The 13,401-nt window shown below is 50.5% G+C and overlaps 1 protein-coding gene across 2 annotated transcripts in view; it reads left to right on the forward strand.

The window, feature by feature from the left end:
* The first annotated feature begins 1,150 nt into the window (after positions 1–1,150).
* atp1a2a (ATPase Na+/K+ transporting subunit alpha 2a) overlaps positions 1,151–13,401 on the forward strand; it is a 29,793-nt gene continuing 17,542 nt past the window's right edge. The window contains exons 1-10 of one of the 2 annotated variants that reach the window (XM_078099811.1): positions 1,151–1,307; positions 2,110–2,184; positions 3,405–3,464; positions 4,800–5,003; positions 7,439–7,552; positions 7,775–7,909; positions 8,962–9,079; positions 9,910–10,178; positions 11,837–12,035; positions 12,808–12,917. In XM_078099811.1, the coding sequence (XP_077955937.1) occupies positions 1,296–1,307; positions 2,110–2,184; positions 3,405–3,464; positions 4,800–5,003; positions 7,439–7,552; positions 7,775–7,909; positions 8,962–9,079; positions 9,910–10,178; positions 11,837–12,035; positions 12,808–12,917 (1,296 nt within the window). In that variant the 5' untranslated portion in view covers positions 1,151–1,295. Of the gene's footprint in view, positions 1,308–1,348; positions 1,519–2,109; positions 2,185–3,404; positions 3,465–4,799; positions 5,004–7,438; positions 7,553–7,774; positions 7,910–8,961; positions 9,080–9,909; positions 10,179–11,836; positions 12,036–12,807; positions 12,918–13,401 lie in introns of those variants that run through there. The other variant, XM_078099810.1, reaches the window with a different exon arrangement.

Raw genomic sequence — 13,401 nt, forward strand, 5'->3', positions numbered from 1 at the left:
ATCAAATCATTTGTGGCTTTGAAGGGGAGATTCCTGTCGTTATTGCCTGGCAACAGCAAACGCCTCAAACCCCCCCCCCATCAGAAACACTGATCTTAATCATCTCTGCAGCTGTACAAATTAAAGCAGAAAGGTGAACTCAGGCGGTCGGAAATCGTCAATAAGATGTTTTTTTTTTAAGCGAGTGTGAGTCGACGTCCCCGGGAGCTTCCTGATGAACGCGTTTTCCTCTTTTTTTTTAATGAGCACAAAAGATGTTTTGTGAAGCTATGACTCAGATTGGAGTAAATCGGTGCGTCCTTGTGCACAGACCTGTTTCCCATGTTGGGGATGCAGGGATGACCCCATTCATTCATTATTTCATTATTTCATTTCCTGCTGGTAAAAGTCAGATTAGCCATGATGAGCTGCACTGAGCTCAGTGTACTGAATTATCTTATTACTTATTAATGTGAAGGAATGTGGTATTTTCTGGTTAAACAGATTCAATTCAACAAACATCAGCCAACTGTAACTGTTTCTCTCTCTCTGGCTTTTCAAACCATTGTTCAATTACTTCTTGTGTATTGACATTTTGATTTAGTATTTTTCAAAAATACTAAATCAAATAAGGCGCTTTAATTTTCACACCGAGGACGTATGCTAAACTCGAGGGACGCCAACGGCCCTTCGGTGAGGATCCTTGAGAAGACGCGGCGGCTCATGCATATGTCACAGAATACGGGATTGGTGAACAGAACACGACTTGCAGCACGGCATTCGCCGCTTCATCCGACACGCGATCCCCGTGCCGCGTCGGCGCAGCCTGGACGACGACCTGCCTCGTGTTCTAAACATGTTGAACTTTGAGCTAATGGCAGCGCTGCAGCGCCTGCGGGTCCCTTTGAAATCAGCCAGCGGAAAGTTCATCTCATCAGAGTGTCAATTAAAAAGTGATGAAACCACGTTCACTTGCAGAACCGAGGATTTTACTCTTACACATGACGGGGGGGGGGCAGGCACAGAGTGAGTTTTGGGGGGGGGGGGGGGCTGGATGGAGAGAGGGGCCCAGCTCAGCAGTGGAGTAGTGGGGAGTTGCGTGGCTCGGGTTACCCAGACAGGAGGGAGCAAGGAGTGAGGGAACGTAGGGGTGCCAGGCCCTCCACCCCCTAAAAAAAGCCACCAATGTCTTCCACACGTGGGGGGGCGGGAGGTCTCAGCCGGGACGGGGTGGGGTCGGGGTCGTGGTTGGGGTCTCGGGGGGGGCCTGAGCGCTGTCTCTCACACTGTAACCTGCCGACCACCGGACGTCCAGCATGGGCAGAGGGGTGAGTTCCTTTCATTTACCAGCCGACAGGGACGCCGTGTTTGATTCGGCTTTTGCTTCCGTTGCGACTGAGCGGATGAGCGTGACTCGGCCCGTGTTCCCGCTGTGACTTACACACGCTAACACCACGCGGCGTGGAGATGCATCGTGGAAAACTACTGAGCTTTCCGAACCCGTCTGCAGGGCTGGATTTCCCACAGCAGCGTCTCAGGGTGACGGGTTTCTGTTCCCAGCTTGCTGTTTATTTGGTTAATCACGTACTTTTGCTTTTACTCTCTCCATCGGGCCCCATTCCATTTAGCTTTATGGCGGGACAGGCTGGTAATCATTCTAGCTCACAGTGGGGGGGGGGGGGGGTTGAATTGCTATGCCAAACACATTTCAGGCACTCCGCCGGCTCTGCGCTGCCTCTTTGGCTCCTTTTGATTACTTTTTCACCGTCCCCTCGGAGCGCCACGCGCGGCCCTCCATCGCCGACGTGCACACGTGCCGCTAAGAGGAGACTGACAGCAGCAGATGATTTCCATGATGCACCGTCCAACTGTTCATGACACACACACACACACACGCACACACACACACTTCCTGCACCCATTCCTTTACCATTTTCAGTGAAAGGAAGCAGGTCCATTGTGCACGTGACAGATCGTAACGCGTGGCTGTGAATGTAAATGGGTTCTCACAATGTGGCAACAAGCACGTGGCTTCTCCGGCGTATTTTCTGACGATAGCCTACTGACCTGAATGTGTGGTAATCTCTCTTTCTTTGTACCCCCCCCCCCCCTAAAAAAAAACCCAAACAGTGTGGTGCCGAGACTGGAGGCAAGAGGAATAAGAAGGAGAAGAACTTGGACGAGCTGAAGAAAGAAGTGTCCTTGGTGAGGAAAAACAAGCTGTCGGCACCGCTCTCGCTCTGCACGCCGATTGATTCCATCGCCGCCGCTCGCCCGAATTATGCTTCGCCGAAGACACCGGGCTTATTTAACAAGGCTCTAAACGAAAACAGTGCCCCCCCCGTAAACAAAAAGGCGATCCGACCTGCTCAGCGTAGTCGGTGGTAGACGAGTTCCAAGTCCTTTCTTCTACCCGTTTCTGCCGCCCTCTGGCTTCTCCGTCTTCTGTACTCTTGAAAAGATGCTGAATAATTTGTGGGCCACCAGCGGCGCGGCGCAGAGCTTCTCTCTTTGAGGCGCCGTCAGAACGCAGCCAAGCGAGGCCCATGAAAACCCGCGGTACGTTGCGCGCTCCCGCCGCTAAAGCGGCTCTTGCCAATTATCAAGATGGCCCCGGCCTGATTAAAGTGGGGAAAAAAAAGGTGCTGTCAACACTTAGTGGAGTAGTTTTGAAATGAAGCGTTGTGTTTCGCTCTCGTGTGCTGATTTTCCCTCCAGAAATCCGTTAAAACAACCTGCAGGCAATGGCTGATCCATGTCGGGTGCAAATGAAGCTTAACTAGCGCCGATCGTGGCTAAACCGCCGACAGGTGTTTCGCTGAGGCCCTCTGGGGCCAAACCCTCGGTGAAGAAGTCGATGGACGTCTCCCCTCTCTGAGTGGTGGTGGTGGGGGGACGAAAGGGGCCCTTCAACCTTTGAAGCTGACACCGGCCTGACAGCTGGTAGCCGGAGTTCTTCACTACTGTGCAAATCTCCATTTCAGCTGCGGGCGGCATTTGGCCCGGGGGGGGGGGGGGGTCGCTCAGAGCGCCGTGAAGCAACAACGCGCTCTCGTTAAGAGCGGGGAAAAAAACTCTGTTTTTTCAGGTTTCCAGGGGTCACGTTTGTAGTGCCGGAGAAGTGGAGGACCTCCCGGGTTCAGAGCTGCACCGACGTGGGGAATGAATCACAGATTGTGCAAAAAAACAAACAAAAGACCCCGCAGCCATGTCAGAAACACAGAATGAAACCTGCTCCCTCGTGGAGATTCTCCTTTGCAGCCTCGACACTGTAAACGTGCATTTCCCCGTTGTGACGTGACGGAGACAAATCCTCTTAGAAAATGTTTTTAGCGGACGATCAATATTGACGGGGTGGGGACGTCTGCCCCCCCCCCCCCGAAGCACAAATGGGAAAAAAAACCCATCTCATTTCTCTCCCGCAGGACGAGCACAAAATAACTCTGGATGAATTGGGGAAGCGCTATGGAGTGGACCTCGCGCAGGTAACGACACACGCTGCCCCATTTACACAGGACGCAGCTGTAATACACCCCCCCCCCCCTGCCCCGCCGCCACCCCCCCCGTGGAGAGGTAATCTCCGCTCGTCTGTACCGGCGAGGCGCATCCACAACTGAGACCAAACGCCGCTTTGGTAAAGTTGGATGCAACGCAGCGTCCCCAACTCACCTTGAGCCTCATTCATCTTTAATCCCTCAATCGCACACGCAGACACACACACACACACACACACACACACACACACACACACACAGACACCACGTCTCACACAACACAATCCCACGCACAGATGGACAGAAGCAAATCACGCAGGTTTTATGCAGCTGTCGTTTCTAATGTTTGACATTGATAAAGAGCCAGTTTGTCTGTTTTTCCTCTAAATCAAACCTTGACTCCAGGTATAAATGGTGAATGGACTGTACTTGTGTAGCGCTTTTCTAGTCTTCCGACCACTCAAAGGGCTTTAACACTACATGACATCATTCACACCCATTCACACCCATGACAGGAGAACCGCACACAGTGACACCTGCACATCAGTAACTAACATCCACACATTTACCCCTTTTCCACCAACAAGAAACAAGAACCAGGTGCTGGTTCGGAGCCAGAGCCGGTTCGGAGTTGGTTCAACTGACGAGCCTCCAAAGAACCGGTTTGCTTTTCCACCGGCTAAAGAGCCAAGTCCTACGTCACAGTTACGTCTCATCTTTCAACGTTAGCGCGGCGGCGCCGCCAAACACAAACACATCATCAACAATGGCGGACGTTGCTTTGCTATTGATGTTCATGGCTTTGCGGACCGACATCGACATCCAAACACGGCGGATCAAACATGTTCGCGCGGCTCGCCTTTTTGCCTAGTAGCGTCCATTGTGTTGTTGCTAGCTCGATTAGCTGCTATGGAAAAATGGCGGATCACAAAGTTTCTCTCGTCTTGTTGGTCACGGTAACCCCGCCCCCAGCCGCTGAAGAACCACTTTTACTGGTGCTGGTCTGGTGCTTTGGTGGTGGAAAACCAAAAAAACGATTTGAAACTAGGCTCTGGCTCCGAACTGGCACCAGTTCTGCCTTGGTGGAAAAGGGGCAACTGTAGTCGCAGCTACAGGAGCAACGTTGGGTTAAGTGTCTTGCCCAAGGACACAACAACATGCGGGTTAGCCGGGCCTGGGATCGAACCCACAACCCTCTGATTGGCGGACGACCGTGCTCCCCCACTCACCCACAGTCGCCCTGACATGTTAGATATGTAAAGATGTTGTATTAAGACAGCAACCCAAACGGACATTGCTTCTTAAAAATGTCCCCCCACCCCTCAGGGCCTGACCAACAGCAGAGCCTTGGAGATTCTGGCCAAGGACGGCCCGAACGCCCTGACGCCTCCCCCTACCACCCCGGAGTGGGTCAAGTTCTGCCGCCAGCTGTTCGGCGGCTTCTCCGTGCTGCTCTGGATCGGCGCCATCCTCTGCTTCCTGGCCTACACCATCCAGGTGGCCACCGAGGACGAGGCGGTCAATGACAACGTGAGGGTCCGCTTGTTGGTAACACATGGGGGGGGGGGGCTGCGGGTACACAAGGACATGTGCGGTCATAGGACAGGTATTCACATCTAAATGCTGAGTGGTACATCTTGATTGATTACTCCATATTGGTATTCAGGGTGTAGATCAATGACTTCCATTGAAGGAGCATCTTCATAAACCCAGAATAGAAAGGTCTTTCTATCTGCATGTGGCAGCAGTTTCGATTTTTCTATCCGTCTTAGCTGCTAAAATGCAGTGAAGGTGTGAAATCTCCGGCGTGCATGTTGGATGTGCCAATTCCCGAATTACCTTTAATAGACTGAGGAGAGTTTGAGCCCAGACTGCCTCTCAATAGGTAAATAAATAATGCAGCCTGTGTAACATAAGGGAGATTAATCTTCCAAGCTGAACAAATCTTAAATTCAATATCTAAAAAAAATAAGAACTTTGTCGAATGATATACATGAATATGATCCTACAAGGAAATAACATAAAGCTCCAGAATGTCAAAACACGGTAAGCGTTATTTCAAAGCCCCCCACACATAACAACACACTGCTGTACACGTTCATGTTCTAACTTAAAGGGTAACCATCCTAGCTTAGCTTAGCTTAGCTTAGCTTAGCCTGATACTTGCAGAGTGGCGCTGCTTTCAGTTTCAACATCCTGGTACTTTAGCGTACTGCAACTGAATATTGGGAAATACTGAATATCTTGTTAGCAAACCAAATAGTTGGCGTGACACAAATCTGACCAAATGAAGCGAAAGGGTCCTTTGTGGGGGGGTCGGTCCTTGAAGCCTCAGCCTGTCTATGCTTTGACGTGCTGTATGCAGCTCTCTAGTTCGATACTGGACCAATTAAAAAAGAATGATGTCCTTGTTTGTCACAAAAAGGTTGAAAAAAAAAAACTGAAGTCACCCTTAATGATAAATGCTAAATCAAATTTTACAGGGCGTCCAGAATGTGTCAGAATCTTCCACGTTGGTGACTCTCTACATTTCTTTAGATTGTGAATTTGACCTTTACTCAACCAGGACGGCCTCTCGAGAGCTTAATCTCCTTCCCGGGAGTCTCGGCCAAAATGGCAACGCAATTAGGTCACACGATCCGACACGGACGCGTCAGCCGCAGCGTGAAGGAAGACGAGGGACGAGACACTTAAAAAAAAAGAAAAAAAAGAAAACGTCATTAAAATAGAATAGAAATCCCACTTAAAAACACATTAAAACTCACCACGACCCCGTTGACCCTTGATGTAAATGAACCACTTGCTCTGGAGTCGGTCGCCCCGCCTCGTGCACCCGCCCGTACTGAATCATTATGCAATTACCAGCGCTCTCCCAAGCCGAGCCGGCATTAAGGCCTTGCGTAACATACAGTAACGTACAGTGTGGGCCGACACGCACGTGCACACGTGGTGCCTTTTGATCTCCTCCTGTTTAAACCGCTCGGCGTGCACGGCTGGATGCTCTGCTGCCTCACGAGCAGACGGCCTGCAGATTTGGAACTTTGAGGCTTTTGCATAATGTACAAGCAGTTATTTAAGAGGAAAAAGCCTCCGTAACAGGGCTGCACACATTGCAGTTAAACTCAATCTTACGTTATATTGGTGGATTTATCGAGCCGGAGGATTGCGTTGTCTCCTTCGGTGTGAGAAAATGAATCTTCCCCAGGCTGAATTCCCATCATTTACTGCCTTATTCTACAATCTCGAAATGAAACATGAAATATTTCAATCATTTAAACCTGAGTAGATTTAAATGTGTCGCCTGTGTGGACAGATGTGGCCCCCTTCCGTTTCGGCACAGCTGGCGAACAAATGTCTCCCGAAATGAAGCGAGGCAAAGGGAGCTGAGCTCGAATCTGCAAACACAAAAAAACCCACAAAAAAAACACGCGAAGACACAACCAGCCGCCGAGCTGGAAAGCAAACGCCGTCAACACACCGACAAAACTCCCAGTTGTTGCTGTCAAATGAAAGCGGCGCCTTCTAAAATAGGAAACTTCTCAAGGTTTAAGAATTTCATCTTCCAGGAGTCCAGGACATCCAGCGCGACGCGCCAGCTGGCAGACGCTTTCATCCAAATTGCCCGCCTGTCTTGTTTGCATCAAAGGGAGCTGCACCTATGACAGATTTATTTTTCACCAGTGAAATTGAAAATATTCGCAGGAAATAAACAGCAGAATAAATGTTCCGCACCGCCGCGGCTCTAGGAGGCCCCGGTGGTCTCTCCGGCCTCGTGGGAGACAGATGTCGACTTGGCAGCGAGGACAGGAACATAGAACGCGAGAATTCGGCTCCTCCTAATCGAATGTCCCGCGGAGGCCGAGCCCGGCTCCTCGCCCGGTTCTGCCCTTTTTAAAGGCCGTCCCCCCGGTTTGTAAAGCCCCTTTACTTGCACGATGACACCCGCTCCTGGCGTTGTGTTTCAGCTGTATCTGGGCGTGGTTCTGGCCGCCGTGGTCATCATCACCGGTTGTTTCTCCTACTTCCAAGAGGCCAAGAGCTCCCGAATCATGGACTCCTTCAAGAAAATGGTGCCGCAGGTGAGCTGCACCGCGACGGCCCCATTCTGTGACCTATTTCAGCTCTTTTCACTCCTCGTTTCCGTTCCCACTACCTGTATTATTTTCCCTCTTTTCATCTCTCCATCTCTTCCCTTCACACCCTCTGGCTTTTTTATCGCTTTTCTTCCTCTGTCTAAATCCTCTCCTCTGTTCCCGATTCCCCCCCCTCCCCCCCCCCCCTTCCCCTTTCCTCCCTGCCAGCAAGCGCTGGTGATCCGGGAGGGGGAGAAGATGCAGATCAACGCTGAGCTGGTGGTGCGGGGAGACCTGGTGGAGATCAGAGGGGGCGACCGCATCCCGGCGGACCTGCGGGTGGTCTCGTCCAGCGGCTGCAAGGTGGGGCAGGAGTCAGAGGGGGGGGGGGGGGGCAACGGTGTCTCCGGCTCTTTGATGAATCGCTGTCGTGTGCGACTTTGCTGACATTCGGCTAATGAGACCGAGGCCGTGGTGCATCCGAGGCCGGTGGGAATATCAGCGGAACGTCGCATGTCGTTCCCAGATTTCATGGCAGCCCCCCCGAACAGTTCAGATATTCCGCTCCAAAGGTTTTTTGTTTTTTTTTGCTTCCAACAAGCGACATTTTATTCACACATTTCAGTCCTGCAACTTCCTTCATACCAGCGCGAAAATGCTGCTCGCCTCCAGATGAGCACAGATTTAGCAAACATGGTTTTTTTCACTGGTTACTTGTCTTCTTTTGATTTTTAATTTTTAAATCTGGCCACGTGCTTCAAATCAAGGTGGCAGAGGTGGCCATGATTTGGCCACCTCTGCTGTCCGTCTAATATTCCCGAGTGGGCGTCGGCCTGTTTTGCGTTTCCTGCTCAGTCCGCTCTGATTGGACGCCGGTTGCAGTTTATTGTTTCTGCCACTTTTCTATAGAAACGCTCCGGGACCGACGTTCCCTCCATGTGCGTCTAGTGCACCTGTGTACCTGCTACACAACACTGCGACCTCTGCACATTATGCCGATTTTATTCACTTTGAGACGTGTTTTTCACATTTTGCACCTTTAAAGAATAACTGAGCTAAGCAGAATTCTCTTCACACTCATGAGGTCGTGCAGCTGCTCCATCTAAAGTTTTATATTTAACTCAACTAGTTTCAGTGCTGACTGATGCTATGAGAGGAAAACGTCTCCAAGACGTCGCGCGTCCAGCTCGAGTTTAATGCTCTTGATTCTGAAGCGGCGTAATATGACGGGGTAATAAATTGCATTCCACCGCCTGCAGAGGACAGCGGGGAGAATAAGCCCGCCAGAGTGCTCACTTGTTGCTGCCACGTGGCCGCTACTCTCATTTCCGCCCTGTCAGTCTGTGCTGCTGCGTCCCTCAGTGGCACCGGGTAACACCGCTCCTCTCCTCCTCCCCCCCCCGTCTCCCCTGAAGGTGGACAACTCGTCTCTGACGGGAGAATCGGAGCCTCAGACACGCTCACCGCAGTTCACAAACGACAACCCTCTGGAGACGCGCAACATCTGTTTCTTCTCCACCAACTGTGTCGAGGGTCAGTAGGCCACATCTGGCCCAGATTCTGTTTCTAATCGCCACTAAAAGGTCTTTTTTTTTTTTTTGTTGCCGTCTGGAGATCAACGTTGTCTCGGCCTTGTCGCCCAACGGAGAGCTTGTTTTTGCACGCGCGTTCCTCCTTCCTGCAGGAGTGTGTTATTGCATTTGGAATGCAGTGAGTTTATTAATGAGCGCTAACCGATTGGGATTTGATGTTTCATATTAGTTGCCATCAATCATCAAACTGTGATGCAGAGATCATTTCAATTGGATTGTCGTATTAGAATCTCCATCATCAAGTTTTAATCTAAAGTCTAAAGTGGTTCAACATATTACTTTTTTATTCTAAGTGCATTCATATTGAAAGTGTGGGTTTTATTTGTTCCATATTATTAGAAATCTCTGCTCTCGATCTAACATAATGGAGATTTTCCTCTTTTTTTTGTTTGTTGCTGCATTCACAATATTTTAATTACATTTCCTCCCCTAAAACAACGCATGTGTTACTCTGTATAATCCACTCATGTCCTTCTCAGTTTGCACCGAAAATAATAATCCCTGTAAATTCTGCTGAGGCCTGTAGATCACATTGCTTGCATTTCACTCGAGTGCCGTTCTCTCCTCACTCACTCGTTCTCGACCATCAATCACCTGTGATTCTCCTCCATCCATCACCCTCCTCTCCGTCCCGCCCGTCACCTCCCCGACGGCTGGACATCCGTTTAAAGAGCCCTTTGCAAACAACCTCCAAACAGCCGCCATTCACAAAGAACACGAGTGTGTTGCTCTAAGAGAGACTCTCAGCGGACGCGCTCTCCCTCCTCCCAGGTACGGCCCGCGGCGTCGTGATATGCACCGGGGACCGCACGGTGATGGGCCGCATCGCCACGCTGGCCTCGGAGCTCCAGGTGCGCCGGACGCCCATCAACATCGAGATCGAGCACTTCATCCGCCTCATCACGGGCGTGGCCGTCTTCCTGGGCCTGAGCTTCTTCGTGCTGTCGGTCATCCTGGGCTACACGTGGCTGGAGGCCGTCATCTTCCTCATCGGCATCATCGTGGCCAACGTGCCGGAGGGACTGCTGGCCACCGTCACCGTGAGTCTGTCATCTTTGTTATCGGGAGGATAAAACCCCCGAAGGAGCTCAAAGGAGCATCACAGAGAAGCGGTTCCCCTTGAAGCGCGGACAGAAGGAAAGAATGCTTTTGGCAACAGTGAACAGAATTTGGGCTTAATTCATGAGGTTTGGTTTCGCAAACAACCGAAGGTTATAGACGGTTTGTGTTGCAAATGTGCATTTTTTTTTATTATTTCATTTTATAATTAGATGTTTACATTTTTAAAGTTTAAATGACCAGTGGCAACGAGTCATGTATCACATTATTATTATTACTATTAATCATTAATCGCAGCTGCACTCAATTTAAAAGTTGTGTGCTTTTATTTTTTTGTGATTTGGCCGAATATGCAGCTGAATTACATTTTTAAGTGATGGAGAACATGTTTGCAAACAATTTTACTCAATTTCTAAACAACGAGCACGGAGCAACATTATAAATCATTTAGTTAATTTTATCCGGCCACCAAACACGTTTAATATTCACCCTTTTTTTTTAGCTGTGTGCGATATCTGACTGTACAACACGATAAGACACTCATTCAATAAGATTAGATTAGATAAGATAAAGGATGGTGTGTTAGAATAGGATCACAGAAGATACGATAAACTTAACACACTTTATCGTCCTCACGGGAACATTTGTCTTGGACTCGCACACACGACACATTTTGTCTGATCGGCTGATCCCACAGCAGCTACAACAAAGAAACCGGAGTTCACCCCCGCACACACACACACACACACACACACACACACACGTGCGTGTGTTACAGATGCAACCCAACCGTATAATGTACGACTTCTCTTCACTCGCTAACTAGTTTAGTTCAAACTAAAGGGGTAAAAGCAGAGTTGGGTGTTAATTATCCAGCGGTGTGACATCTTCAGCAGCTGTTTTCTCCTCTCGCGCAGTAATTTGATCGATCGCTGACATCAAAATGCAGCTTAGCGCCGGCCGAGCCGCTCGGTGGGGCCTCGCCTCGCCTCGCGCCCGCTGGCTCGCTGTCCTGGTTCACTGGCACGTCCCAATGGGCCGCGGCCATCATCAGTGTTGTTAGTCATGGCCGTACACTAAGTGACCCTCGCTGGCTGGACGCTGGCTAACGTGGGAGCGCTTGATTTATTATACCCAGGGAATAAGTTGCTCAAATATTGAAGTGAGTTGAGCTTTTTCGGCAACAATAAACAAAAAGTTGCTGCCGAGGTTTGTGCCAGCTGGCATTTGAAATGCCATCACGTCGACATTTCAGCGCTTACAGAAAATAAATTAACTTCCACTGGCTGGTTCTCTTTGGTTGCTTTTTGCTTTAAACACACCGAGGAGTTGTGCCGATGCTCTTTGGGCAACGTGGTTTAATGTGTCTCACGCAGCATATGGAATGTGTCTGTCCAATGTGTTTTTGCGTCGCCGCGCACCTGCTGTTAGCCAGCCGACCAAAGACACACACACACACACACACACACACACACACACACACACACACACACACACACACAAACATATGCTGCAAGGCACCTGCACCACGCGTGATTTCACACTCACACACACGCAGCGGTGCGTGCGCGTCTCCCCTCGTCGACCAACAATCATCCATCCTCGCCTCCCTCCCTCCCTCCCCCATTGTCCCCCCCAGGTGTGTCTGACGCTCACCGCCAAGCGGATGGCGAAGAAGAACTGCCTGGTGAAGAACCTGGAGGCCGTGGAGACTCTGGGCTCCACCTCCACCATCTGCTCCGACAAGACGGGCACGCTGACCCAGAACCGCATGACCGTGGCCCACATGTGGTTCGACAACCAGATCCACGAGGCCGACACCACCGAGGACCAGACGGGTGAGGCGGGGAGAGGAGGAGGAGTGGAAGGGGAGAGCTTTGGGGGAATAGAGACGGGAATGTGACCACCTGCTGGAATTCATACGTCCAATGTTCCCACCGCCAGCCGGCTTTGGCACCGCTTCCTGGAGTAATTGAGCGGCGTTGTGCTCGCTGGGCGCTGCAACCCTGCTAACCGGCTACCGAACAGGTGTTCTACGCAATGAGTGTTGGGTTCGGCAATTGTACGGTGAAGAGAGACGGGGAAGGCGGGCGGCTCAAGAAAAGAAAACCGCATTCATTTTTCAGGAGAACGAGCTATTTTTTTTTTTTGCAGCCGCGGCAACTTCTGTGGTTTCTCTCACCTCGCTTTGTCAAGTTCAACAACTCCAGCGGCAGTTTGAGGCTCCGTGTGCTCGTTAGCTGCATGTTGCATGATGTTCCCTTTTCTCTTTGCGACAGCGACCACTCTGGAGAGTCTGGGCTGAAATAAAAAATAGAGACGGAGGCGGAGAGAAGGTCCTTTTGGGTTCATAATGGGTGGGGAGGATGAAATTTTGAGCGAGATTTCCAAACAGCTTTTACTTTTTGAGACGTTCTAGTTAAAAATGAATGCCTTTCCTCACGCTGGGGAATTGAAAAATGACTTCTGTCAAGGAATGAGGAATTGCTTTGTTATTTAGCTACGATATCCAGTGCCGCTCTGCGAGCCGAGAGTTAAGTCGGTAGCATGAATACTGCATGGACCCCCGCTTCAAAAAGCCTAACACACATCCCTCCTGCATTCTCCCAGGTTTGTGTTTTGACAAGAGCTCTGCTACTTGGACGGCTCTGTCTCGCGTTGCCGGCCTCTGCAACAGAGCGGAATTCAAAGCCGGGCAGGAGAGCTTCCCCATCCTGATGGTAGGCTTCTGCACTCCAGACGCCGCCAAGGCGTTTTCCAAACCTTTAGCATCGACGCATGAGCTCTCTGAAGCGGCGGGTTGCGATGCGGGTTTGGTCAGTGCAGCAGACACATTATTCATGCGGCGGGACACGATGTGCAGATCGAGTGAAGCGGATCACATGGTCACGCAAACAATAAGCGCTGCTGGTATTTATATGTTATGTTATATATATATAAATACATATATATGTTATATATTAGCAGGAGGCTACTGTGAGGAATTCCTTACTGTTTATCGAGCTCCCAAACAGATGCCGAAGGATCGGCCTCTTCTAGCTCGGTCATTATTGATGCTTGTCCTCGGAGTCACCGTGCAAAAGAAAAGCAAAAAACGCTCTTCGGCTTGGCTGGACCTGCGACCTGCAGTCAGAGCTGCGGCGGGAGGTGGAGGAGCTCCACTCCCGAGGGAACCCGCGGGGAGCCAACGGGACGGCCAGACGC

Source organism: Gasterosteus aculeatus, chromosome 3, assembly GCF_964276395.1.
Source record: "Gasterosteus aculeatus chromosome 3, fGasAcu3.hap1.1, whole genome shotgun sequence".
NCBI classification, from domain to species: Eukaryota; Metazoa; Chordata; class Actinopteri; order Perciformes; family Gasterosteidae; genus Gasterosteus; species Gasterosteus aculeatus.